General features: G+C 37.2%; 1 protein-coding gene across 2 annotated transcripts in view; it reads right to left on the bottom strand.

Annotated features, from left to right (window-relative positions):
* STPG2 (sperm tail PG-rich repeat containing 2) overlaps positions 1-25,868 on the bottom strand; it is a 688,703-nt gene extending 662,835 nt beyond the window's left edge. For both annotated transcript variants that reach the window (XM_058432763.1, XM_058432765.1), the window contains exons 1-4: positions 25,461-25,868; positions 16,809-16,921; positions 14,908-15,066; positions 10,864-11,028 (exon numbers count right to left, since the gene is read on the bottom strand). In XM_058432763.1, coding sequence (XP_058288746.1) covers positions 10,864-11,028; positions 14,908-15,066; positions 16,809-16,921; positions 25,461-25,569 — 546 coding nt within the window. In that variant the 5' untranslated portion in view covers positions 25,570-25,868. The remainder of the gene's footprint in view (positions 1-10,863; positions 11,029-14,907; positions 15,067-16,808; positions 16,922-25,460) is intronic.
* Positions 25,869-26,660: the final 792 nt, after the last annotated feature.

The following is a 26,660-nucleotide window of genomic DNA, read 5'->3' as shown; positions in this document are numbered from 1 at the left end:
ATTAAGCCCCACATGCATTAGCTATTTTTTTCTGTTGCTCTCCATCCCCCAAACCTACCTCCAACAGGCCCTATTGTGTGTTGTTCCCCTCTTTGTGCTCATCATTTAGCTCCCACTTATAAGAACATCTGGTGTTTGGACTTCTGTTCCTGTGTTATTTGCTGAGGATAATGGCTTCCAGCTCCATCCATGTCCCTCCAAAGGACATGACATTGTTCCTCTTTATGGTCAATCCTTTTTATGACTGTATAGTATTCCATGGTGTATATGTGTCACATTTTCTTTATCCAGTCTATCATTGATGGCAGTTGGGTTGATTCCACGGCTTTACTATTGTGAATAGTGCTGGAATGAACATATTCATGCATGTTTTTTTGTTTTTGTTTTTGTTTGAGATGGAGTCTTGCTCTGTCACGCAGGCTGGAGTACAGTGGTGCAATCTTGGCTCACTGCAACCTCTACCTCCTGGGTTCAAGCAATTCTTCTGCCTCAGCCTCCCGAGTAGCTGGGACTACAGATGCATGGTACCACACCTGGCTAATTTTTGTATTTTTAGTAGAGATGGGGTTTCACCATATTGGTCAGGCTGGTCTTGAACTCCTGACCTCATGATCCGCCTGCCTCGGCCTTCCAAAGTGCAGGGATTACAGGCATGAGCCACCACGCCTGGCCACATGTATCTTTATAATAGAGTGATTTATATTCCTTTGGGTATATACCCAGTAATAAGATTGCTGGGTCAAGTGGTATTTCTGCTTCTAGATCTCTGAGGAATCACCACACTGTCTTCCACAATGACTGACCTAATTTACATTTCCACCAACAGTGTAAAGGCATTCCTATTTCTCTGCAACCTTGCCAGCATCTGTTGTTTCTTGACTTTTTAATAATCACCATTCTGACTGGTGTGGGATGGTATCTCATTGTGGTTTTGGTTTGCATTCCTCTAATGATCAGTGATGAGCTTTTTTGCATATGTTTGTTGGCTACACAAATATCTTCTTTTGAGAAGTGTCTGTTCATGTCCTTTGCCCACTTTTTACTGGGGTTGCTTTTTATTGTAAATTTGGTTAAGTTCCTTATAACTTTGGATATTAGACCTTTGTCAAATGGATAGATTGCAAAAATTTTCTCCCATTCTGTAGGTTGTCTGTTTGTGCTGACGATAGTTTCTTTTGCTGTGCAGCAGCTCTTTAATTAGATCCCAGTTGTCAATTTTTGCTTCTGTGTCAATTGCTTTTAGCATTTCTGTCACGAAATTTTTGCCTGTGCCTATGTTCTCAATGGTATTGCTCAGATTTTTCTTCTAGGATTTTTATAGTTTTGGATTTTACATTTCTTTAATCTGTATCTTGAGTTAATTGTTGTATAAGAAGGGGTCCAGTTTCAGTTCTCTGCATATGGCTAGCCAGTTCTCCCAGCACAATTTATTAAATAGGGAATCCTTTCCTCATTGCTTGTTTTTGTCAGGTTTGTTGAAGATCAGATGTGCAATGTTATTTTTGAGTTCTATATTCTGTTCCATTGGTCTACATGTCTGTTTTTCTACCAGGACCAAGCTGTTTTGGTTAATGTAGCCTTGTAATATAGGTTGAAGTCAGCTAGTGTGATGCCTCTAGTTTTGTTCTTTTTGCTTAGGATTGTCTTGGTTATACAGACTCTTTTTTGGTTCCATATGAATTTTAAAATAGCTTTTACTAATTCTGCGAAGAATGTCAATGGTAGTTTAAAGAAAATAGCATTGAATCTATAAATTACTTTAGGCAATATGGCCTTTTTCATGATATAGATTCTTCCTATCCATGAACATGCAATGTTTTTTCATTTGTTTGTGTCCGTTCTGGCTTCCTTGAGCAGTGGTTTGTAGTTCTACTTGAAGAGGTCCTTCACTTCCCCTGTTAGCTGTATTCCTAGGTGTTTTATTATTTTGGTAGCAATTGTGAAAGGGAGTTCATTTATGATTTAGCTCTCTGCTTGTCTCTTGTTGGTGTATAGGAATGCTTGTGATTTTTTTTGTGTGTGTGTGTGACAGAGTCTCACTCTGTCACTAGGCTGGAGTGCAGTGGCATGATCTCAGCTCACTGCAAGTTCCACCTCCTGGGTTCAAGCGATTCTCCTGCCTCAGCCTCCCAAGTAGCTGGGACTACAAGTGCGCATCACCATGCCAAGCTAATTTTTGTATTTTTAGTAGAGACGGGGTTTCACCATGTTGGCCAGGATGGTCTCGATCTCTTGACCTCGTGATCCACCCGCATCAGCCTCCCAAAGTGCTGGGACTACAAGCACGAGCCGCCACACTCGACCAAATGCCTGTGATTTTTGCACATTGATTTTGCATCCTGAGATTTTGCTAAAGTTGCTTATCAGTTTAAGAAGCTTTTAGGCTGAGACAACGGGGCTTTCTAAATATAGAATCATGTCACCTGCAAACAAAGATAATTTGACTTCTTCTCTTCTTACTTGAATACACTTTATGTCTTTCTCTTGCCTGATTTCCCTGGCCAAAACTTCCAATACTATGTTGAATAGGAGTGGTGAGAGAGGGCATCATTGTCTTGTGCCAGTTTTCGAAAGGAATGCTTCCAGGTTTTCCCCATTTAGTATATTGGCTGTGGGTTTGTCATATATGGCTCTTATTATTTTGAGGTATGTTCCTTCAATATGTAGTTTACTGAGAGTTTTTAACATGAAAGGATGTTGACTTTTATCAAAGGCCTTTTCTGTGTCTATCAAGATAATCATGTGATTTTTGTATTTAGTTCTGTTTACATGATGAATTACATTTATTAATTTGCATATGTTGCACCAACCTTGCAACTTGATCATGGTGGATAAGCTTTTTGATGTGCTGCCAGATTTGGCTTGCCAGTATTTTTTGAGGATTTTTTGCATCAATGTTCATCAGGGATATTGGCCTACAGTTTTCTTTTTTTGTTATATCTCTGCCAGGTTTTGGTATCAGGATGATGCTGGCCTCAGAAAATGAGTTAAGGAGGAGTCCCTCCTTTTCATTTTTTTGGAATAGTTTCAGAAGAAGTAGTATCAGCTCCTCTTTGTACCTCTAGTAGAATTTAGCTCTAAATCTGTCTGGTCCTGGGCTTTTTTTGGTTGGTAGGCTATTTATTACTGCCTTGATTTCAGAACTCATTATTGGTCTATTCAGTGATTCAACTTCTTCCTGGTTCAGTCTTGGGAGGGTGTATGCATCCAGGAATTTATCCATTTCTTCTAGATTTTTGTAGTTCATTTGCACAGAGGTGTTTATAGTATCCTCTGATGGTTGCTTGTATTTCTGTGGGGTAAGTGGTGGTATCTCCTTTATCATTTCTGATTGTGTCTATTTGATTCTTCTCTCTTTCCTTCTTTGTTAGTCTAGTTATCAGTCTTTTTTAATTTTTTAAATTTTTTAAATTTTATTAATTTCAAAAAATAGCTTCTGGGTTCATTGATTTTTTGAAGGGTTTTTCATGTCTCTATCTCCTTCAGTACCATTCTGATAATATTTCTTGTCTTCTGCTAGCTTTAGGGTTTGTTTGCTCTTGACTCTCTAGTTCTTTTAGTTGTAATGTTAGAGTGTAGATTTGAGATCTTTCTAGCTTTTTAATATGGGCATTTATTTCTATAAATTTGCTCTTAACACTGCTTTAGCTGCATCTCAGAGATTCTGGTACATTGTCTCTTTGTTCTCTTTAGTTTCAAAGAACTTCTTGATTTATGCCTTAATTTCATTATTTACCCAGGAGTCAGTTAGAAGGTTGTTCGATTTCCATATAGTTGTGTGGTTTTGAATGACTTTTTAAATGTTTAGTTCTATTTTGATTACGCTGTTGTCTCAGAGACTGGTCATTATGATTTCAGTTCTTTTCATTTGCTGAGGAGTGTTTTGCTTCCAATTATGTCATCAATTTTAGATTAAGTGCCATGTAGTGCCGAGAAGAACGTATATTCTGTTGTTTTAGGGTAGAGAGTTCTGTAGATACATATCAGGTCCAGTTGATTTAGAGCTCACTTCCGGTCCTGAATACCTTTGTTAATGTTCTGTCTGGATGATCTAATATTGCTAGTGAGGTGTCAAAGTCTCCCACTATTATTGTGTGGAAATCTAAGTCTCTTTGTAGGTCTCTAAGAACTTGCTTTATGAATCTGGGTTCTCCTGTATTGGGTCCATATATGTTTAGGATAGTTAGCTCTACTTGTTGACTTGAACCCTTTACCATTATATAATGCCCTTGTCTTTTTTGATCTTTGTTGGTTTAAAGTCTATTTTGTCAGAAACTAGGATTACAACCCCTGCTTTTTTCTGTTTTCCATTTGCTTGGTAAATGTTCCTCCATCCCTTTATTTTGAGCCTGTGTGTGTCTTTGCATGAGATAGGTCTCTTAAATACAGCACACTGATGGATCTTGACTATTTATGTGGCCTGCTATTCTTTGTCTTTTATTGGGGCATTTAGTCCATTTACATTTAAGGTTAATATTGTTATGTATAAATTTGATCCTGTCATCATGATGCTAGCCAGTCATTTTGCAGACTCCTTTATGTAGTTGCTTCACAGTGTCATTGGCCTGTGAACTTCAGTGTGTTTGTGTAGTGGCTGGTAAGAGTTTTTTCTTTCCATATTTAGTGCTTCCTTCAGGAGCTCTGATAAGGCAGGCCTGGTGGTGACAAATTCCCTCAGCATTTGATTGTCTGTAAAGGATTTTATTTCTCCTTCACTTATGAAGCTTAGTTTGGCCAAATATGAAATTCTGGGTTGGAAATTCTTTTCTTTCAGAATGTTGAATATTGGCCCCCAATCTCTTCTAGCTTGTAGCATTTCTACTGAGAGGTCCACTCTCTGTCTGATGGGCTTCCCTTTGTAGGTGACTTGGCCTTTCTGTCTGACTGACCTTAACATGTTTTCTTTCATTTTGGCCTTGGATAATCGGATGATTATGTGTCTTTGGGTTGATCTCATGGAGTATCTTACTGGGGTTCTCTGGATTTCCTGAATTTGAATGTCAGCCTGCCTTGCTAGGTTGGGGAAGTTCTCTAGGATGATATCCTGAGGTGTGTTTTCCAACTTGGTTCCATTCTCCCCATCCCTTTCAGGTATGCCAGTCAGTCATAGGTTCAGTCTTTTTACATAATCCCACATTTTTCAGAGGTTTTGTTCATTCCTTTCCATTTATTTTTCTCTAATCATGTCTGCCTGTCTTAGCAACAAGATACTCTTCAACTCTGAGATTCCTTTCTCCACTTGGTTTATTTGGCTATTGACACTTGTGATTCCACTGTGAAGTTTTCATGTTGTGTTTTTCAGCTCCATCAGGTCATTTATGTTTCTCTTTAAACCTGTTATTCTGGTTAGCAGCTCCTGTAATGTTTTATCATGGTTCTCAGTTTCTTTGCATTGGGTTAGAACATGCTCCTTTTGCTCAGTGAAGTTCATTATTGCCCACCTTCTGAAGCCTACTTCTATCAATTCATCCATCTCAGTCTCAGCCCAGTTCTGTGCCCTTGCTGAAGAGGTATTGCAATCATTTGGAGGAGAAAAGGCATGGTGGCTTTTTGAGTTTTCAGCATTTTTGCATTGATTCTTTCTCATCTTTGTGGGCTTCTTTTGATCTTTGAGGCTGCTGGACCTTTGGATGGGGTTTTTTGTGGGGTCTTTTTTGTTGATGTTGTTGTTGTTGCTGTTTCTTTTTCTCTTAACATCAGGGCCCTCCTCTGTAGGGCTGCTGCAGTTTTCTGGGGGTCCACACCCTACTCGCCTAGGTCCCTCCCCGACCTGGAGGCATCACCAGTGGGGGCTGCAAAACAGCAAAGAGGACAGCCTGCTCTTTCCTCTAGAAGCTCTGTCCCAGACGGGCACCGACCTGATGCCAGCTGGAACACTCCTATACGAGGTGTCTGGCAACCCCTATTGGAAGGTCTCACCCAGACAAGAGGAACAAGATCAGGGACCTGCTTAAAGAAGCAGTCTGGCCTCTCCTTGGCAGAGCAGGTGTGCTGAACTGGGATGAATCCCCCTTGTCTAGACTGTCCAGACTCTCCAGGGCCAGCTGGCAGGAAAGACTAAATACAGTGTACTGCAGAGACTGTGGCTGCCCCTCCCGCCAGGGGCTCTGTGCCAGGGAGATCAGAGTCCTGTCCATAAACCCCTGGCTGGAGTTGCTGAAATTCCCATGGGGAGGCCCTGCCTAGTGATGAGGGATGGATCAGGGTCCCACTTGAAGCAGTCTGGCTACAGTCTTCCACACCCACTGTGCCGTGGTGTGGGGAATTCCTCCCAGTACAGACCACTCAGTCTCTTTGGCACTGGCAGAAGAAAACAGCTAACTGGAGCTGCAGAGATGGCAGCCACCCCTCCCCTGGGGAACTCAGTCATCTTAGGCAGTCTCCAGCCTGCTGCTGCTAGGCAGCAGAGATTCCAAGCCAGTGGGTCTTAGCTAGTGAGGTTCCATGGGAGTGGGTCCCACTGAATGATGCTGCTTGGCTCTCTGGCTTCAGCCCCCTTCCTACAGGAGTGGATGATCTCCTGCCTCACTGGAATTCCCTGGGCCAGAGTATGAAAAACAACTCCTGCATCTCAGTGCCTGCCCAAGTGGCCGCATGCCTGAGTGGCTGCCAACCTGATTGGCCCCCGTCAGCCTGCACAGCTCTGTGCTTGGGGATCCAAGGCCCTGGTGGTATGGGCTCATAAGGGGATCTCCTGGTCCATGAGTTGCAAAATCCATGGGAAAAGTGTAGTTTCCTGGACAGGATAACACAATCACTCACTGCCTCCTTTGGCTAGGGAAGGGAGCTCCCCTTGCCCCATGCCACTCCCAAGTGGGCCATCATCACTCCACTCTGCTTTTCCTCACTCTCTGTGGGTTGCACCAACCGCCTAGTCAGTCCCAATGAAAGAACCTGGATACCTTAGTTGAAGGTGAATTTACTTGCCATTTTCATTCTTCTCAGTGAGAGCCACAGACCACAGCTGCTTCTAATTGGCCATCTTCGGCTAGTGTTTAATGTCTTGTTACTAGAACTCTTACACTGAACTACTTAGGGGTAAAGAGGCATCATGTCCAAAATGTACTCTCAGATGATTTAATAAAAATAATAATATAAATATATGGGGAGAAAAAATGATACAACAAATGTGTAAAATGTTAACACCTGCAGGATCTGAGTGAAGGATAGGATTATTATTATTGTAAGTTTTTCTATAAGTCTGAAACTATTTCAAAATATTAAATTATTTTTTAAAAAGAAACTTATCTAACTGGGAACAATGAATGAATTAGATCTAATATACTCATATGGTTAAATCTGGAAAATATAACAGTAAGCAAAAAACCAAGCAACATATACACCAGATAATATTTATTTAAATTTTTAAAATCATAAAACAATATATATTATTATTCATATATGAATATGTAATGAAGGTTTAATGTTTATTGTGGCAAAGGGAAAGGAATGAAGACAGGAGAATGGGGCAAACATCATAATAACATATTTCTTTTAAAATAAAGCTCATTCCGGGCAAAAACTGGAAGCATTCCCTTTGAAAACTGGCACAAGACAGGGATGCCCTCTCTCACCACTCCTATTCAACATAGTGCTGGAAGTTCTGGCCAGAGCAATCAGGCAGGAGAAGGAAATAAAGGGTATTCAATTAGGAAAAGAGGAAGTCAAATTGTCCCTGTTTGCAGATGACATGATTGTATATCTAGAAAACCCCATCATCTCAGCCCAAAATCTCCTTAAGCTGATAAGCAACTTCAGCAAAGTCTCAGGATACAAAATCAATGTGCAAAAATCACAAGCACTCTTGTACACCAATCACAGACAAACAGAGAGCCAAATCATGAGTGAACTCCCATTCACAATTGCTTCAAAGAGAATAAAATACCTAGGAATCCAACTTACAAGAGATGTGAAGGACCTCTTCAAGGAGAACTACAAACCACTGCTCAATGAAATAAAAGAGGATACAAACAAATGGAAGAACATTCCATGTTCATGGGTTGGAAGAATCAATATCGTGAAAATAGCCATACTGCCCAAGGTTATTTATAGATTCAATGCCGTCCCCATCAAGCTACCAATGACTTTCTTCACAGAATTGGAAAAAACTACTTCAAAGTTCATATGGAACCAAAAAAGAGCCTGCATCGCCAAGTCAATCCTAAGCCAAAAGAACAAAGCTGGAGGCATCATGCTACCTGACTTCAAACTATACTACAAGGCTACAGTAACCAAAACAGCATGGTACTGGTACCACAACAGAGACATAGATCAGTGGAACAGAACAGAGCCCTCAGAAATGATGCCGCATATCTACAACTATCTGATCTTTGACAAACCTGACAAAAACATGCAATGGGGAAAGGATTCCCTATTTAATAAATGGTGCTGGGAAAACTGGCTAGCCATATGTAGAAAGCTGAAACTGGATCCCTTCCCTACACCTTATACAAAAATTAATTCAAGATGGATTAAACACTTAAATGTTAGACCTAAAACCATTAAAATCCTACAAGAAAACCTAGGCAATACCATTCAGGACATAGGCGTGGGCAAGGATTTCATGTCTAAAACACCAAAAGCAATGGCAACAAAAGCCAAAATTGACAAATGGGATCTAATTAAACTAAAGAGCTTCTGCACAGCAAAACAAACTACCATCAGAGTGAACAGGCAACCTACAGAATGGGAGAAAATTTTTGCAACCTACTCATCTGACAAAGGGCTAATATCCAGAATCTACAATGAACTCAAACAAATTTACAAGAAAAAAACAAACAACCCCATCAAAAAGTGGGCGAAGGACACGAACAGACACTTCTCAAAAGAAGACATCTATGTAGCCAAAAAACACATGAAAAAATGCTCATCATCACTGGCCATCAGAGAAATGCAAATCAAAACCACAGTGAGATACCATCTCACACCAGTTAGAATGGCCATCATTAAAAAGTCAGGAAACAACAGGTGCTGGAGAGGATGTGGAGAAATAGGAACACTTTTACACTGCTGGTGGGACTGTAAACTAGTTCAACCATTGTGGAAGTCAGTGTGGCGATTCCTCAGGGATCTAGAACTAGAAATACCATTTGACCCAGCCATCCCATTACTGAGTATATACCCAAAGGACTATAAATCATGCTGCTATAAAGACACATGCACACGTATGTTTATTGCGGCACTATTCACAACAGCAAAGACTTGGAACCAACCCAAATGTCCAACAACGATAGACCGGATTAAGAAAATGTGGCACATATACACCATGGAATACTATGCAGCCATAAAAAATGATGAGTTCATGTCCTTTGTAGGGACATGGATGAAACTGGAAAACATCATTCTCAGTAAACTATCACAAGGACAAAAAACCAAACACCGCATGTTCTCACTCATAGGTGGGAATTGAACAATGAAAACTCATGGACACAGGAAGGGGAACATCACACTCCGGGGACTGTTGTGGGGTGGGGGGTGGGGGGAGGGACAGCATTAGGAGATATACCTAATGCTAAATGACGAGTTAATGGGTGCAGCAAAACAACATGGCACATGGATACATGTGTAACAAACCTGCACGTTGTGCACATGTACCCTAAAACCTAAAGTATAATAATAAAAAAATAAATAAATAAATAAAATAATATAAAGCTCAATCCAATGTGACGAAATTTTAACCTGTGTTTTATCTGTGTGATGGGTACATAGGTATACATTACTATTTTCACAGTATCTATGTGTTTGAAATATGTTACAATTAAAATGTTTTAAGAAAAAAGATGTTAATGGTTCAAAGGGTCTAAAACCCCAAAAACTTCCCAGTGTAGCTACTGCCATAAACCAAATGGTTTTTGAAGGTGCTTATGTCTAAGCCCAAAGATGGAGTCATATACCAACAAATAACTATAGAATACTGGGAATAAACATCAAGATAAATACTGAGAATGACTTTTCTTTGCCCAAGGTGTCTCTTCAGCCTCTCCTTAAATATATGCTTAGTTTTAGAATTTTCCTCACTAGAATTACTTCTTCTACATCTCACTCAAGTATAAAAATACCATAGGTTCAAAGTACTATGTATTTCTGTCTTATAATTGAGTAAAATCAGACATACCATCTATATTCATTGTCTGTATTCATGGATAACACATACATTTCAACTGTCTCAATGAAATCTTGACAGCTCTGGTCAGGTTTGAAATTTAAACTCTGGATGAAATGAATTAGCTATATTGCAACTGATATTTCAGTCAGAGAGAAGCTCCTTATTTTTTAATAATCATTTCTGGAATAAATGATATTTACATTCTCAGATTCAAATTCTTTTAAAAATAAAATGTTATTTTTTCTTTTCAAATTCAGAAAAATAATATCTATGTATTATTTATGATTATACATTGTGGCAGAGACTCATAATTTACACCCATTTCTTCTTCTTCTGAGATACACAGACTATATTTCCCATTCTCCCTGGCAGTTAAGTATGGCCATGTGACTAGCTATAGCTCCAAGCCTGGCCTACAAAAACTTCCAAGCATAATTCCCCATCCTCTTCTACCAGCTTGATACACATGACAACAAGGCCCTAGAGGATGACAGAAGCACAACTGGAATAATCCTATGTCCCTGAATCTCAGCATGAAGGAAAGTCACTTCACAAGAATGTCCATATGAATGAGGAAAAATAATTCTACTGTATTAAACCACTGAAATTTGGGGGTCTATTTGTTACCACAATTAGTGTTACATTAACTAAAATGTGTAATCATTTTTTTCTCAGAGAAATAAGCCAGGAAAAAAAGAAACCCATATGTAAATCATAAACAATTTTCCAATTGTCAATATGAAATACATTATACTTACAAATTGAGGTTTGTAGTACGCTGGACCAAGTGTACTGTCACTAGCAGGTGGAAAACATTTTATAATACTGCCATCATCATTAATATCATAACCATATGACTTTCCACAAGAAGGAATTGAAGGAACATCAACACTTCTGGTAAGTGTAGGTGATCTTGAAATTTTCTACAAGGAAAACATTTTATATTATTTATTCCAAGGCAAGAGGAAGGGGAATGAAGAACCAAATATTAAAAGTTACTAAAAGGCAACTATTAAATATTGATTTAATGAGTTTCATGATATAGAACAAAAATGTTTGTTTTGTTATTGTTTTTTTGAGATAGGGTCTCACTCTGTCACCCAGGCTGGAGTGCAGTGGTACAATCTTGGCTCACTGCAACCTCTGTCTCCCGGGTTCAAGTGATTCTCCCCTCGACCTCAGCCTCCCAAGTAGCTGGGACTACAGGCATGCACCACTATGCTTGGCTAATATTTGTATTTTTAGTAGAGACAGGGTTTTACCATGTTGGCCAGGCTGGTCTCGAACTCCTGACCTCAAATGATCTGCCAGCCTCGGCCTCCCAAAGTGCTGGGATTACAGGCACGAGCCACTGTGCTGGCCAAAAATGTTTGTTTTGTAAAAGTAATTTAAAGGAGTGAATTCAAGTCTGTTGCTTCACCTTTAAACCAAGAGAATGTATTTCTATTAAATTTAGAATAGAATAGAATAGAATAGAATAGAATAGAATAGAATAGAATAGAATAGAATAGAATAGAATAGAATAGAATAGAATAGGTATCTATTAAAGTCATCATAAAAAGCAAGGATTCTTTCTAATTTGGGTCAGTTATTTATCTTGCTTAGTAAAGCCATCATTACTAATTCTAAAAACAGGCAATCCTATTCACATCAACAATCATGCTATTATACTATCTGCTATGCAAAAACAAACTTTGTATTTTTCAGTAATACTTTCTGGCTTCATTCCTTCCCAGCTCCTGACTTTTGTTTCCACATTTCCTGAGTCTTGTATAAATATCCTAAGTATGCAAGCTATATAGCAGGAAAATGTCTATGATATAATGCTAAATGGAAATAGCAAAATATAAAAGTGAATTATGAATATAGCTAAGTTATGTGAAATTATATATAAATATATAAAGTCACATACATATATAATTTAATACCAAAAGAAGCTATACAAAAATTAACAGAAAATTAATGTTAGAGTCAGAAGTTTTAGGGTGATTATCCTTTTATCAAAATTTGGTTTAATGTAAAATATTTTATAATTTAAATAAAAACATGAAGGTGTAATATATATTACAAATATAATATAAAATATATCAAATAAAAGTATTGGCATTTAAAGCACTTAGTTACTGGGAAACTGAAATTATTAAGAATATATTGATTCCTGAAGTTTCTGCATGAATAAATTAATGCTATAGTCACATGTTCACATGTCCAAGTACAATTATGTTATAAACGTACTATCACTGGCAGAATTTTCTTTTTCTTTTTTTCTGAGACAGAGTTTTTGCTCTTGTTGCCCAGGCTAGAGTGCAGTGGCATGATCTCCGCTCACTGCAACCTCCGCCTCCTGGGTTCAAGCAATTATCCTGCCTCAGTCTCCTAAGTAGCTGGGGTTACAGGCAAATGCCACCACACCTGGCTAATTTTTTTGTGTTTTTAGTAGAGATGGGGTTTCACCATGTTGGCCAAGCTGGTCTTGAACTCCTGACCTCAGGTGATCCACCCACCTCAGCCTCCCAAAGTGCTGGGATCACAGGCACGAGCCCAGCCGTTTTTCTTTTTTAATATAATTTTTGGAGGGCGGTGGACAAAGTCTCACAGTGGTGCCCAGGCTGGAGTACAGTGGCATGATCTTGGCTCACTGCAACCTCTGCCTCCCAGGTTCAAGCGATTCTCGTGCCTCAGCCTCCCAAGTAGCTGGGATTACAGGTGTGTGCCACCATGCCTAGCTAATTTTTGTAATTTTTTAGTAGAGATAGGGTTTCACCATGTTGGCCTGGCTAGTCTCAAACTCTTGGCCACAAGTGATCTGCCCCCACCTCCCCGGCCTCCCAAAGTGCTAGGATTACAGGCATAAGCCACCAAACCCAGCCAGAATTTTATTTTTTATCAAATTAAAGACAACCATTAAGTAGTTTCAGTAATACCTATGGGATTAATTACCAAATTAAAATAAGAAACCATTGAATGGCTTTCCCTCCTTTCCGTATATTTAAAAAGTATTTGTGTGATGTCAAAACTTTCCAAAATAGGCCAGGCGCAGTGGCTCACGCCTGTAATCCCAGCACTTTGGGAGGCCGAGGCGGGTGGATCACAAGGTCAGGAGATCGAGACCATCCTGGCTAACACGGTGAAACCCTGTCTCTACTAAAAATACAAAAAGTTAGCCAGGCGTGGTGGCGAGTACCTGTAGTCCCAGCTACTCAGGAAGCTGAGGCAGGAGAATGGCGTGAACCCGGGAGGTGGAGCTTGAAGTGAGCGGAGATCGCACCACTGCACTCCAGCCTGGGCGACAGAGCGAGACTCCGTCTCAAAAAAAAAAAACACACGACTTTCCAAAATATAGCCCCTACCTCCAGTCTCTATTCCTACAACTCTGCCTTCGCTCCTGTATTCCAAACATTCCAAAGAACTTTGTTCTTTCCTGGACTATATCATACTACCAAACACTTCAGTGTCTTTATTCATATGGTTTTTTCTGCACATAAAGTGGGAAAAAATATTTTTTCCCATTCTTTTTAACTACTTGGTGAATCCTTCTTCAAGATCAGGTCCAATTTGTTTCCCCTATTCCCTCCAAAGACTCTCTACTTTGAGCTACTAGTGAACACTGTATTATGGCTCTAAGATAGCATTTCATTAATAGTATTATACTGAATTTCATTCGTTATTTTCCTGTTAAAATTATACATCTCAAGAAGCAACAATTTTTTCTATGTATTACCAACATCTAGCATTATGTATGGCCACAAAGTCACTCAAAAAATATTTGATAAACCCCCTAAGTAAATGAACATTTACTTTGTCTCCACACACGAAATACCTGATATTTAAATATACTTACAAAATATAACCTCATTGTCACTGCACTGATATTATTCAACTAAGTACTTAACCTTAACATATATCTTCCTAAGCAAAAAACTGATTAAAATGTAACATGAGCTACATGAAAAAGTTATGACAAGAGAAGGTACCACTCTAAACAAACAGTGACCAAATCTGCTCAATAATAGCATTTATTTCAAAGAGGTAGCCTTTTATGTAAAAATTAGTAATTATATAGCACCCAATGTACCTTTCTAAACATACCACATACTAGTATTCTGTACAAATTCTTCATTTTAGTTAAAATAACCTTCTCACTACCTTCCATAAAAATCCCACTTCTGTATCTTCGCTCATGTAATACTCCAGTTTGGGATCCAGATTCCAACTCTATTCTTCAATGACATGTCAAAACCCACCTCCTCTATAAATCTTCCATAAATTATGCCTTCACATAATATAGTAGTCCACCTTTAAATTCCTATGGCATTTCATTACATGATCATTCATTTAGCAACTGTCACATTTTGTCCTGAATTAACAGCTACCTATTTGTCTATCTCCCATATAAATTTTAAGCTTTTTTACTTCAGGAATCATATTTTTAACTTATATTATTTATATTTCTTTTCCTTCCTTGCCACCAGGAAGGAAATATATTATTAACAGTACTTAAGACAGAGTTTCCTCTATACATAGGTAAACCACTCAGGTAGTTTGTAAAATTTCCCTTACTTTTTATTCACCACAGATATTGAAAGTGACTATAGATTTGTTAGGAGCAAAAATGAAGTTAGATATGAATACAGTTAAAAACTAAAGTTTATTTACTTATAAAATAACTAAAATATAAATACTAATAAATTAATTTTTATAGGAAGGCTTTTTAAATGTACTTCATATCACATAAAATATTAAACCTTTACTATTTTAACTAAAAAATGTCATTACAAGTATAATTTAAAATATAAACGTACTGACTGAAGATGCTCTCTGGTCTCTAATACTTTTCTGTTCATGATATCTTGTGTTCTAGGATAAGACTGATCATAGCTTGCTGGTCCTGGATTATCTGAAATAAACTTCTTAAAACGTTTCTCCCGGTTTTGTAGACTATGGCCTCCTTTTATGTTACACTAAAATGGAGGGAAAAAAACCTTCTGATATATAAAAGAAGCACTTTACAATTAATTTCTACTTGATAAATATTAATCATTATCAGAAAATATTTTTAAAATGCAAGCTAAGAAAGTTTACTATTGACTGAGGATATAGTTCTAGTAAAAGGGGATAGTAAGAGAAGACAGCAAGTATAGTTGTCAGTTTTAACTTGAAACTCAAAACTAAAATTTGCTGTACTTGGAGCACTTTGAGAGAGTGCAAGAAAACCGTTTTAAAACAGAAATCAGAGATGGGAATTCCTAAAGCTGTAGAGCAAGAATAAAGGCCCTTAGAAAAACTTTTACCCCTGAAATGAACTAAAAGAAAATAAAAAATAAAAAGTTGGCATTCATATTCCATGGAAAAAGCAAACCTTTCAAGGTTGTTTAGTGTTAATTATTTTCATGAATAACATTTTGGTCATTTCCAGAAAAAATTATAAAGACTTATTAACAACAGCTTGGTTTTATGTTCAGATTAATTTTAAACATTGTTTATTACAGAGCAAACATTTGAGTGGAATCTTCCAGGGCTCTCCATGATATCTATCTGGATTCTCCAGAATGTGAAAATTATCAATTGACTAATATCCAATTAATTTGAGTAAAATTACATCATAAAGATTCCTGTAAACAATTACAGTGCAATCATTTCAAAAAGATGACTTCTGATAACAGCGGCTGGCATTTGATTGATCAGGTAAGATTTTAAGTCATTGATCTACAAATAGCCCTTTTCACATGTCCAGTTGTTCACAGTCACTGTTCACAGAGCCTATCTCTAGCGGGCACCTTATTCAACTTCACTCAGCTTTTAAGAAATATACCAAGGAGGTCTCCTTTTAAAAACTGAGTCAAATTTTATTTTTAAATAGGCAATTCACTACTTGATTACTATTTTAAAAAGAGCAGAATTTCTATGTTTAAAGAGTAGATGTATAAAAATAACTTTAATGATTTATTTTACAAAAACACTAACAAGTTGAACAAAAAGTAAAATTCTGTGAAAAGAGAAGAACTTTCCAAATTTTGATAATTTAAAAGCCATTACCATAGGCTCTATGATCATACAATCAAACTGCAATCTGCATCTATATCGATCACTTCAACAAGGACTTTATCTGGGCCTCCAACGGGTGAGTTAAAGGTCTGCTGGGATCAGCTAGGAGCCAACACATATAAATGCAAAATTTATGTGAAAATGGCAAAAGGTGATACTCATGACTACGAAGATATCAGAGTTATATCTACTATTTCTAAACATGAATGAACCATTGAAGATAATCTGGTCACAGATTCTTGAGACTGTGCAGAAACAGGAGGCAGATGGGACAATGGCAATGGCTATAGCTTTAAAGCATGGCACAAAAACCAATTCTTTCACTCTAATGCCATTCCTCTTCTACGCATTTCTACTATCTTCACAACTTCCATGGGCCATAATTCATTCAAGAGTCCTATTCTCTCATTCTCAAGGACCATATAGCATGTAACAATGTTTTGTGTCTTATAGAATATGTAGAATAATGAAAAACATCCAACCCAATCATGCAACCAACATCGAATACATTTATTTTCCATTATTCAAATTATAAAATATAAATTGAAAGTGAAAGAAGACAACATGAGCAGAAAATAAAATACAACAAATGACATTTGGTCTATTCAGGGAAGAAAACATGATTTTATTAAGTCAATTATAGTAACTATAAAGTTACCTGTGCTTCTGAAACATTATAGTGTCCTGGACCTGGAACAGCTTTCTCAATGCTAGAGGCAATGGTAAAAGTACTTTCTCTGGCAGTCAAAGAAAGAAATGGTGCATAACTACCTATAAAAATAAAATCATATGACCAGCAGATAAGATAGGAGTCCAAGGATTTCAGAAAAAAACACTCAAAATATATATAATCCTGAGTATCCTCAATTGTTAAGACTTTATTTTCAGAACTAATGTCTAGTCAGAGAAATTACATTTTTTTAAATCTGATATAAGATCAGAATTTTTATTAATATATTAAATATAAGAACCTAAAGAAATGGACTTATTGAACAACAACAAAAAAAAACTAAAGAAAATAAAACACACTTATCTTCTAATTACTTTTGGTGGGGATGAAAATGGCAATTATATTTAGCTGATAAAACATTTTCATCCTCAGAAGACCATTGTTTTATATTTTTAAATAGCATATATTATTTGTAGAAAACATCATATATAAACTTGTAAAGACACCTTAGATGGAAATAATTTAAAGTGGGTTTACAGCAGATAATTGGTCATGTCTCCTTGCCTAGGCACACAGTTGGTATCAGTAAGTATTTCTTGATTGGCTGACCCTAAACAAACGTTTACAAATACAAGACATAAATTTCTTTGGAACAAGTAATCATAAGATTATACAAACTTGAATACTCTACCGAAAAACTGATTCTAAAAAATTCAAGATCTGTATTGGAAAAATTATTAGTGTTTAAGCAATGTGGATATCAAAGAAGAGATGGGAGAGAATAGAGCAGCAGCTATATTCAAACAGGTAATAAAAGAATGCAAGTGAAGACTCAAAACTTTTACACTAAATCTTGTATACTAAAGGAAAATGTGTGCTACTGTAAGAATGTACGGTGATAATCAATATAGTAAAAAATCTTGCTAATCTGGACTAATAATAAAAGATACTCTATTTAAAATAAAATAATGTGTTTCTTTTGACGCCCACATGTATTAAAATGCAACCAATGTCAAGAATTATTTATTTGTGTTAGGTACTGCAACATAAAAGAGGTGAGCAAAATATAGATCTTACCTCTAAAAAAGTAGTATCTTGAAGCATTAAGAAAAGTATTGAAATAATTTTAAAAAAGGAAAAACATCTCTAACGCCATAATGGAAGACACATGCAAATTCAAAAAGGAGAGAAGTTCTCATCCACATTGAGATGATCAGGAAAAACTTCATGGATGATGTTAAAATTCAAGGTGTTAATTTAGTGACTGATGGTTTTAGCTGGTTATCCCAAATCAGAGAAGAAGGGAAGAGGAGAGGGAAAGGTAAAAGGAAGGGAAAGGGAGGAAAGAAGGCAGACTGACCTCCAAATAAGTTACAAAGACCACAAGACCAGAAATCCTTAAAAGTAAGCCAAGGTTCATTTTGAAAAGGCAACAGTTGTCTGGTAGAGCTGAGAAATTCAGGATACCAGTGAAACATTCTACTTACTCAGGGTAAATAGCCAGAAAACAAGAACCAGATTTCATTCCAAATACACATATAAATACACATACATACACACTCAGACTACATATAAAATTAATCATACAAATTACCAGAGAGTGTACTTTCAAGACTCAGGAAAACATGACCCATAAAGAGGAGAAAAGTCAATGAAAAGAAACAGATTGAGAAATGAAAAGGTGGAATTAGCAGACAAGAATACTATCTATTATAAATATTCTTTATATATTCAACAAGGTAGAGAAAAGATGAACATGATGAGAAGATAAAGGGAAGATATAAAAAAGACCCAAATCAAACTTACAAAACAAAAAATACACTGGATGGAATTAATAACAAATGTTTGTGGATTAATAAAATACATTTTTTCTCAATTCTTAATCCCTTTAAAAAATACAGATGCTCCATGACTTGTGATGGAGTTACTTCCCAATAAAATCATTGTAATTTGAAAATATTGTAAATTGAAACTGCATGTAATATACATAACCTATAATAGCATAGATTAGTTTACCTTAACATGCTCAGAACACTTACATTAGCCTAATGTTGGGGAAAATTACCTAACATAAAGACTATTTTATAATAAAATGTTGAATATCTTATGTAATTTATTGAATACTGTACTAAAAGTGAAAAATAGAATGGTTGTGTGGGTACTGGAAGTTTGGTTTCTACTGAATGCATATTACTTTCACACCATCGCGCAAAATTTAAAAAAAATGTAAGTTGAATCATCATAAGTAAAGGACTGTCTGCAATTGCTTAAAGCAAAAAATAGTCTCAATTTATTAAGCATTATAGCAGATGTAGAAGTAACATGTACAACCACAATAGGACAAAGGGTGAGCTGGGAGAAATGGAAGCATACTTTGTGAGGCTTATTTACTATATACGAAGTGGTACAATATTATTTGAAGGTAGACTGTAATAAATTAGAAATACATATTGTAAACCCTAGGCAACCACTTAAAAATAAAACAAGAGAGGTATAGCAAATAAGCCAATAGTGGACATAAAAAAAGAATTATTTTTTAAAAACCTTTATTCCTGCAACAAAAGTAGGGAAAAAGGAAAAAGAACAGATGAGATAAATGGAAAGCAAATAGCAAAAGAGCATATTGAAACTCGAAGATATTGATAGTGAAATTAATTATAAAAGTTCTAAACACCTCAATTAAAAGGCGGAGATTGTCGTATTGAATAAAAAAGTAAGACCAAACTTCATGCTGTCTATAAGGAACTCTCTTAAGATATAAAAACAGAAATTAAAAGGATGGAAAAAGTTATAACATGCATCCATGAATCCAAAAAGCTGGAGTGCCTATATTAAAATCAGACAAAGCTGGCTTTAGAACAAGGAATAACAGAGATAAAAGACATACTTCATAATGATAAAGGGGTCATTTCATCAACAGTATTTAACAATCCATAAAGAAAAGCAAGGAAGTTATTACCATAATAATCAGGATAGTGTTTAACTATAGGGGAGAAGGAAAACATTGAAATAAAAAAGACCGAAAAGAAAATTTTGGCAATGTTCTATTTCTGTTTTCTTTTGCTTTTTGTTTTTGTTTTCCTGTACTCACTGATGGCAGATCTATTTTTTAACTGAATATCTTCTTTTTAAGGTCTACATTTATATTTTATGTGATTTTCTATGTAAGTATTCTATCTCACAATAAAAGGGTTTTAAGTTTAGGTTCATATGAACACTAAGGTAATCTGAGATAAATATGAAAACGAAGAAAGTGAAACCCAGGCTACTTCTGAGGTAGCTGGCATCAGAACACAGCAGGGCCCCTAAATGAATCTACCTTAAACAAATGTAAAATTAGTTGCAGAGTACTGAAATTTATATAAAAGTTAAAAAAAATACACTAGCCATGTACTCAATGTATTATTAATATTATTAATGGTAGAATATACATATATATGAAATAATTGGGCAATAAAGAGAATCAAGAAAGCTGGTACTCATAAAATCTTCGTTGAAGTTTTCCAAAATTAATTATATAGAATCTTTTGTCAATAAAAGTATACAAGAAATATTGAGCACAAGTAAAACTACAAAAAATTTAAATGTTTATAATGATACACTCCATGAAAGAAGGAACTTACCTATTTATTTATTCATAGCTGTGTGCCTAATGTTTACAGTGAGGGTGACCAATTAACAAATGATATTCTAAACTAGTCATCCATTCTGTAATAGTGAATGTTTTATTATGTATGGGAGACATGCATATGTGATAGGCAGTGAGGGTACAATAATGAATAAGATAAAACTCTGCCCTCAAATAGTGGGTAAGCCTGACAAATAGACAATTATGCTACAAAAAGCACTGCCAATAATTAAAGTATAAAATATAGAAGAGTGTTCTGCAGAATTAGAGATGGTAGAGTTTGATACGGGACATATGGATATATTGACAAGTGAAGTGCCAACTACAAATTACAAATCAAACTGACAGAAAGAAGAAATTAAGTGTATAGAAGAGGAGCTTTGAGAAGAAAGAAATTAGTTCAGTTCGGGATATATTGAGTTTGAGGCACCAGCAGAGGAAAATAAATCAAACTGGTATGAAGCAATAAAAGTCAGTCTATGCTGAGAAAGAAGGTGGGCAGTATGTGATTAAAGGACCAATTCTATAGTCACAACTACAGCCACAAAACAAAGAAAATGGCATTTTTCACATATTAGCAGTAACTAGATCTTTGAAACATGTACTCATCTTCAGGACAACAACATATACAGCAATCACATACATATTATTATCTAAACTTTAAAAAAGATAGATTGCATTCTCTGATGCAGCTATATTCTGATAGGCTAATAAGATAAAATTATCATTGTTAGCATAAGCACATAGGCACAGGTATGAGACCATAGCCAACTTATCCTTCTGTGGCAGATAAAGCTAATAACCACTCTCCCACCAAAAAAGAAATCTGGGAGAGAATATTTTTAGGAGATGATGTCACCCAGCTTAGCTAACTAATAGAGAACCAATAGATATAACTGATATACAGCTGATATTTATTACATAAATAAGCCAAAAAGCAATGAAATACTCCTTGGCACAATAATGCCAGGAGTAGTCACATTAGTAAAAGGAGTATGTTTTTATCACACTATACTAGGCTGGTTGTCTCTGGAAAATATTTACTTTAATAAGAGATGTTTGCTTCTCAGCTAATCGTGAGAAATTCAGGCATAGCTCTCACTAATCTGGAATTTGAGTATCCACTCTCTCCCACCTCATGAAAGCAGAAAGAAAAGCAGCTTAGTCCTGTCCCTTCAGGTTGCAATTCCTGGGTAGAAGAGATTCTCCCTGATCAAATGGCCTACAGCCAAGGAAATTGAGTTTCAATTAAGGTAAAAAGAATTTCCTGGGGAAAATGTAGAGACAATACCCTGAAGGACAGGCCTGGCCAAGCAGGCTACAGTGAGGGGACAGTGGGAGAGCAGCAGTTAGGAGAGAACGGTTGGGAATAAAGAGTATCTGTATCTAAGGCTCTAAGGTCTTTTCCTCTTGAGAAATTCAAAATAACAAGTAAGTTATATAAAGTCCCTACATCTGTTCTTCTCACATCATACTCCATAAAATGAACCTGACCCTTAGCTGAAATAATTGTACACTTCTGCACAGTCCAACGTGTTACTGGTCCTAAAGGTAGGTGAGGTAGTATGTACCTAGGAAAGACATGGTAGCTACTTTTAAATTATCTTCCAGAGAATCCAGCAGAGAAATCACTAAAGAGATACCTGTTCCTTCTATTGATTATCAGCATATTCTCTCTTAGTATTGCTAAAACAAAATGTACAGGATGCAACTGCTCAAATTTCCCCAGCATGGAATTTCCTACTTTATCTCATAGATCAACAAGACACTATCCTATAAAACAGTAAAGGGGTTTTACCACATGCTCCTTACTTCTCTCTAAGCAAAGTTACAAGTTACAAGAGTTTTAAATTATGCTATATGTGGCTCATTATATTTTAATTTTATTTCAAGATTACTGTTTGTTTTTTAACTTATGTGTTATGGTATTCAGCTAAAAACTAGGAATAATGGAGTAAAGATCGTGGTTATTGCCCTCAAGCAGCTCACATTTTAATGGGTCTGCCAGATAAGTTAACATTAATTACAATATAGAATCAAAGTGCTATAAAAGTCATTAAGGAGTCAGAGAAGAAAAACCTGAGAAAGAGTAGTCAGTGAACAACTTCACTTTAGCTGAATCTCAAAGAATAAATACAAATTAGCCAAGTGAAGAAAGAAAACAGTGTACTGGGCAAATATATCAGCAGATACAGAACTTAGGAAAACTGTAAAGCTGAAATTGCTGAAATGTAGTTCAGGTGGAGGTGGAGGTATGGGAGATGAGGTCAGGGCCCAGAACATGAAGAACATTATAAACCACGTTAAGGGGTTTAAACGTTAACCTTGATATTACAAAGGATTTTTTTTCACAAATAACGTAATATATCTTAGATCACTCTTGCCACAAGATAGAAGATGGATTGAAGACTGAAATAAGGAAAAACAAGTAATATTTTATACGTTTAATTCAAAATAGAAATAATGAGAGCTTGAACTAAGTCAAGGACAGCTAAATGGAAAAGAGGAACTAATCAAAGAGGCACTGAGAAGATAGAATCATTAGGTGTTAATGATCAACAGGAGTAGTCAGGGAGAAAAGAGTCTAGAATAATTCCAAAACTTAAAGTTTATTATAGACTAATAGGGAATTTTAAAAAAGGGACCAGTATTGCTGGAAAAAAATTTAAAAAGGGACGAGTATTGCTGGAAAAAATTATGAGCTCAGACACTTAAAACTTCAGATACCAGGGACCATCTAGGTAGAGATGTTCAAAAAAGTAACTGGTTATGACTCAAGGACATCAACAGCAACAAAAAAAGAATTAAAAAGAAAAGAAAAACAAAAGTGATTGGCAGTGTTGAAAGCTGAAAGATTAGGAGAAAGCTCACCTTAGAGACATAAATCACCTGTATCTCTTAAGATTTCCTTCTAGGAGTCATCAGAATCAGAATATGGACAGCAAATGAGAAAGTACATATGAGAAAAGTAACAAGCAAAGGATTGGAAGTACAGTATATAAACATTTAAAGATGTGTCAAATGAGGACTAAGCTCTGATTTTTTTTTTTTTTTTGCCCAAATTCCTATCTAAGGGGTCTAGGGAGTCATGCCCTACAAACTATACATTCTTATCAGATGGATTTTATTTAATACTATATATATTGGCTTACTTTCCAATCTGACTCTGGCATAACATTATGAGACAAGGAAAAAAATCAAAATGTTTTACCTAAAAATATATTTCCTTGCCATATCTTGAAATTGCCCTGCAAAGTCTCCTGTGGGAAAAATCAACACTCTATAGAGAATCCCCTTTCCCCTTTGTTTTCCTTCCTTTCCAGATCCAGGAGATAATCACCTAAGAGCCCGGCACTCTTTTAGGTCTGATAAGAAGCATTTTACAACCTGCTCCCTTTCTCTGAAGTCTGCCATCTGAGAGTTTCCTCTGCACAACAAAACTTGGTCTCCACAATCCTGTGTCTTAACCTGAACATTTCTTTTGATGCCAGTCTTCAGCTGAACTCAACTAATTGTCAACCAGAAAATGTTTAAATTTCCCTATAGCCTGGAAGCCCCCACTTTGAGTTGTCCCGCCTTTCTGAACAAAGCCAATGTATTTATTAAGTGTATTTGATTAATAACTCATGCCTCCCTGAAATACGCAAAGCCAAGCTGTACCCCAACCACCTTGGGCACATGTTCTCAGGACCTCCTGAGAGCTGTGTCACAGGCCATGGTCACTCATATTTGGCTTGGAATAAATCTCTTAAAATATTTTACAGAGTTTGACTCTTTTCATCAACAAGAAACATAAAAACATTTAAAGAAGGCCATGAAGGACTGCTTGGAGAGGGGGAGAAAATGATGCCCTGATTCGGCATTTAACAAAGGTTTATTAGGTCCCAATCATGCTCCAGACACTCTTCCAAGACAGTAGTTGGGAAAAAAAAAAACAGGAGAAAATGATGTTACATTTTGGAAAGAAGTGTTTCCAAGAAGAAAGTGGTCAGTTACATCAAAATTAAGGATAGCAAAGTGTCATAGGTGGTCATTGTTAGCCACTGTTGGGGGAATTAATGCTTATAATGCCCAACTCCATTAACATAAAGACATAGAATAAGCTGCAAGAATAGTGATACCAGATGCTGTGAAGCAGTACAATTCAACATGTGAAACACTGACGGAAGTCAGATTTGTACTCCACCCCAAGAAACCGAAACCTATCCTTATCTGATCAGTTATGTAACAGAATAATGGATCCTGGCATTTGCTTGAAAATACATAGTGTAGGTATGGGGAAAATGTAGGTTAAGGAAAACTATCATTTGGACGGTATTAAGCTCCAGAAAATCATCAGAATAGAAAAAGTAGAAAGCAAAATTGATGTATTTATTTTTGACTAAGTCACTAACTGCAAACAAACGAGGAGAGCAAATATTATTTAAATTATCCATCCCCACTCCACTGGTCAAAAATATAACTTTTTTTTACAGAATGTGGAGAAAAGGGGCTCCCCTGAAGTGTGTTAAAAGAGAAGATGAGGATGGTCAGAAAAATCTGTCTGAAAAAAAAACGCAACTATCTTTAAATAATACTGCAAAATAGAAATATCAGCTACATCTTAGTAAATAAATGTCTCCGGTTAATGGGAGGAAAGATGTGAGGCAGGCAGGATTACAAAGCAACGAGACAGCAGGAGGTAAGGGCACAGGATTTGGAGACTCATATATTATGTCAACAGAGCCAGGAAATCAAAATCCTAGACCTAAACTGCACAATCAAAAATAGGATGTAGACAACTATTGTAGAATCAAAAGTCCTAGCCATATGCTCACCAGCCTTTTGAAATGGGACAAGTGATACTATCAGTCTCATCTGTAAAATAAAAGTATAGTGTTTTCCCTGCCTACTTCACGTTTTGTTATGTTTACAAAATGGTGCTATTCCGCTCTATGTTTAACTCACAAGCACGCAGAAGCGGAGCAGGCTGAAGATAGGATGCCTGTCACAGGAGCTCTGCCTCTCCCTACCTGTCGCTTGCTGCTTCAGGAAAGGTACCTGGTAGGATCCAGGACCCACATGGGCCTCAGTGCTGCCACCTTCAGCCAATTTGAGCAGGCGGGGAGCCCGATCATACATAGTGCTCGGGGTGGTGGGGGCGCTGGGGAAGGGCAGGTGCCGAAAACGATAAAAACAAGGCGGCTAGAGGTGTGGAGAAAAAGGAAGCCGACACCAGTCTGAGGAGGCCGCGACAGAACTTCCGTAAACAGGGAAATTAGCGGTAGGGTTGTCTCCCCGCCCGCTCATTGGTATCAGATTTCCTCAAATCGATTTCTAGCCCTGTGGTAAAGTAGAGGGGTGAGCGACTAGAGATTAGACGTCCCACACAATCATCAGTTTGCCAGGTGCGCGCCACCAAAATTGGGTATTAGGGATTAGACGCTCGCCCCGGTGCTTCCGGCCCTGACTCCGCCCACTTCTCTCCGCCCGGAAGCCTGGGGAGAAGGCGGGCCCAGTCTCTGGGGAGCGAGATGGAGGTGCCTTCCTGGGCCGAGCCCTCGGAGCATGCGCACCTTTCCCGGCTGTCTCTACCTGGAGCCCGGCGCGCCTCGAAGAAGGCGGAACTAAACCTCGTAGCTCTTGGGATCCCGGTAACTATTTAGGTCCCGAACTTTTTTAAGTGTGCAGAAGAACCTTAGAAAACGCGTTAGGAAGGTTGAGGACTAACTTGACCTTGATCTGCTTCCCGACTCAACAGAACCGAGGAAAGAAAAATGCAGTAGCATGAAGCAGAGAGCTTGGGGTTCCGCAAGCTCTCCCCCGCTTCTACTGCAGCCCCACTCGTACTCACAGAGAAAAAGCACCTCTGATCTTAACCTGTAGATAGTCCAAACTGCTAAGACAAACCCAGGGCTCAGGGCGGTGACAAGAAATGGGGAACCCAGAAAAAAAATCACAAAGATGATAAGGGTAAAAAAGAAAAAAAAAAGAAATGAGGACACCAGGAAAGGAGGCGAAAAGCTCACCAACTGAAGCCATGGAAGTGACTGAAAGCTGCCGCTTTTGTCGGAAGCCAGGCAACCACAATATTGATTCATCTCTGTTTATAAAGCAAAGCGAAGGCACTGAAAAAGCCCAGTCCACCCCACCAAACCAATGAGTCTCAACTTTGGGCAAAAGAAACCTAGCTTGTCCTTGGGGCTTAAGGAATCTATGTCAGAATCCATCTC

The sequence above is a fragment of the Hylobates moloch genome, unplaced genomic scaffold (genome assembly GCF_009828535.3).
Source record: "Hylobates moloch isolate HMO894 unplaced genomic scaffold, HMol_V3 SCAFFOLD_2, whole genome shotgun sequence".
NCBI lineage: Eukaryota > Metazoa > Chordata > Mammalia > Primates > Hylobatidae > Hylobates > Hylobates moloch.
The sequence above is the reverse complement of the archived record's forward strand: the minus strand, read 5'-3'. Positions and strand labels throughout refer to the sequence as shown.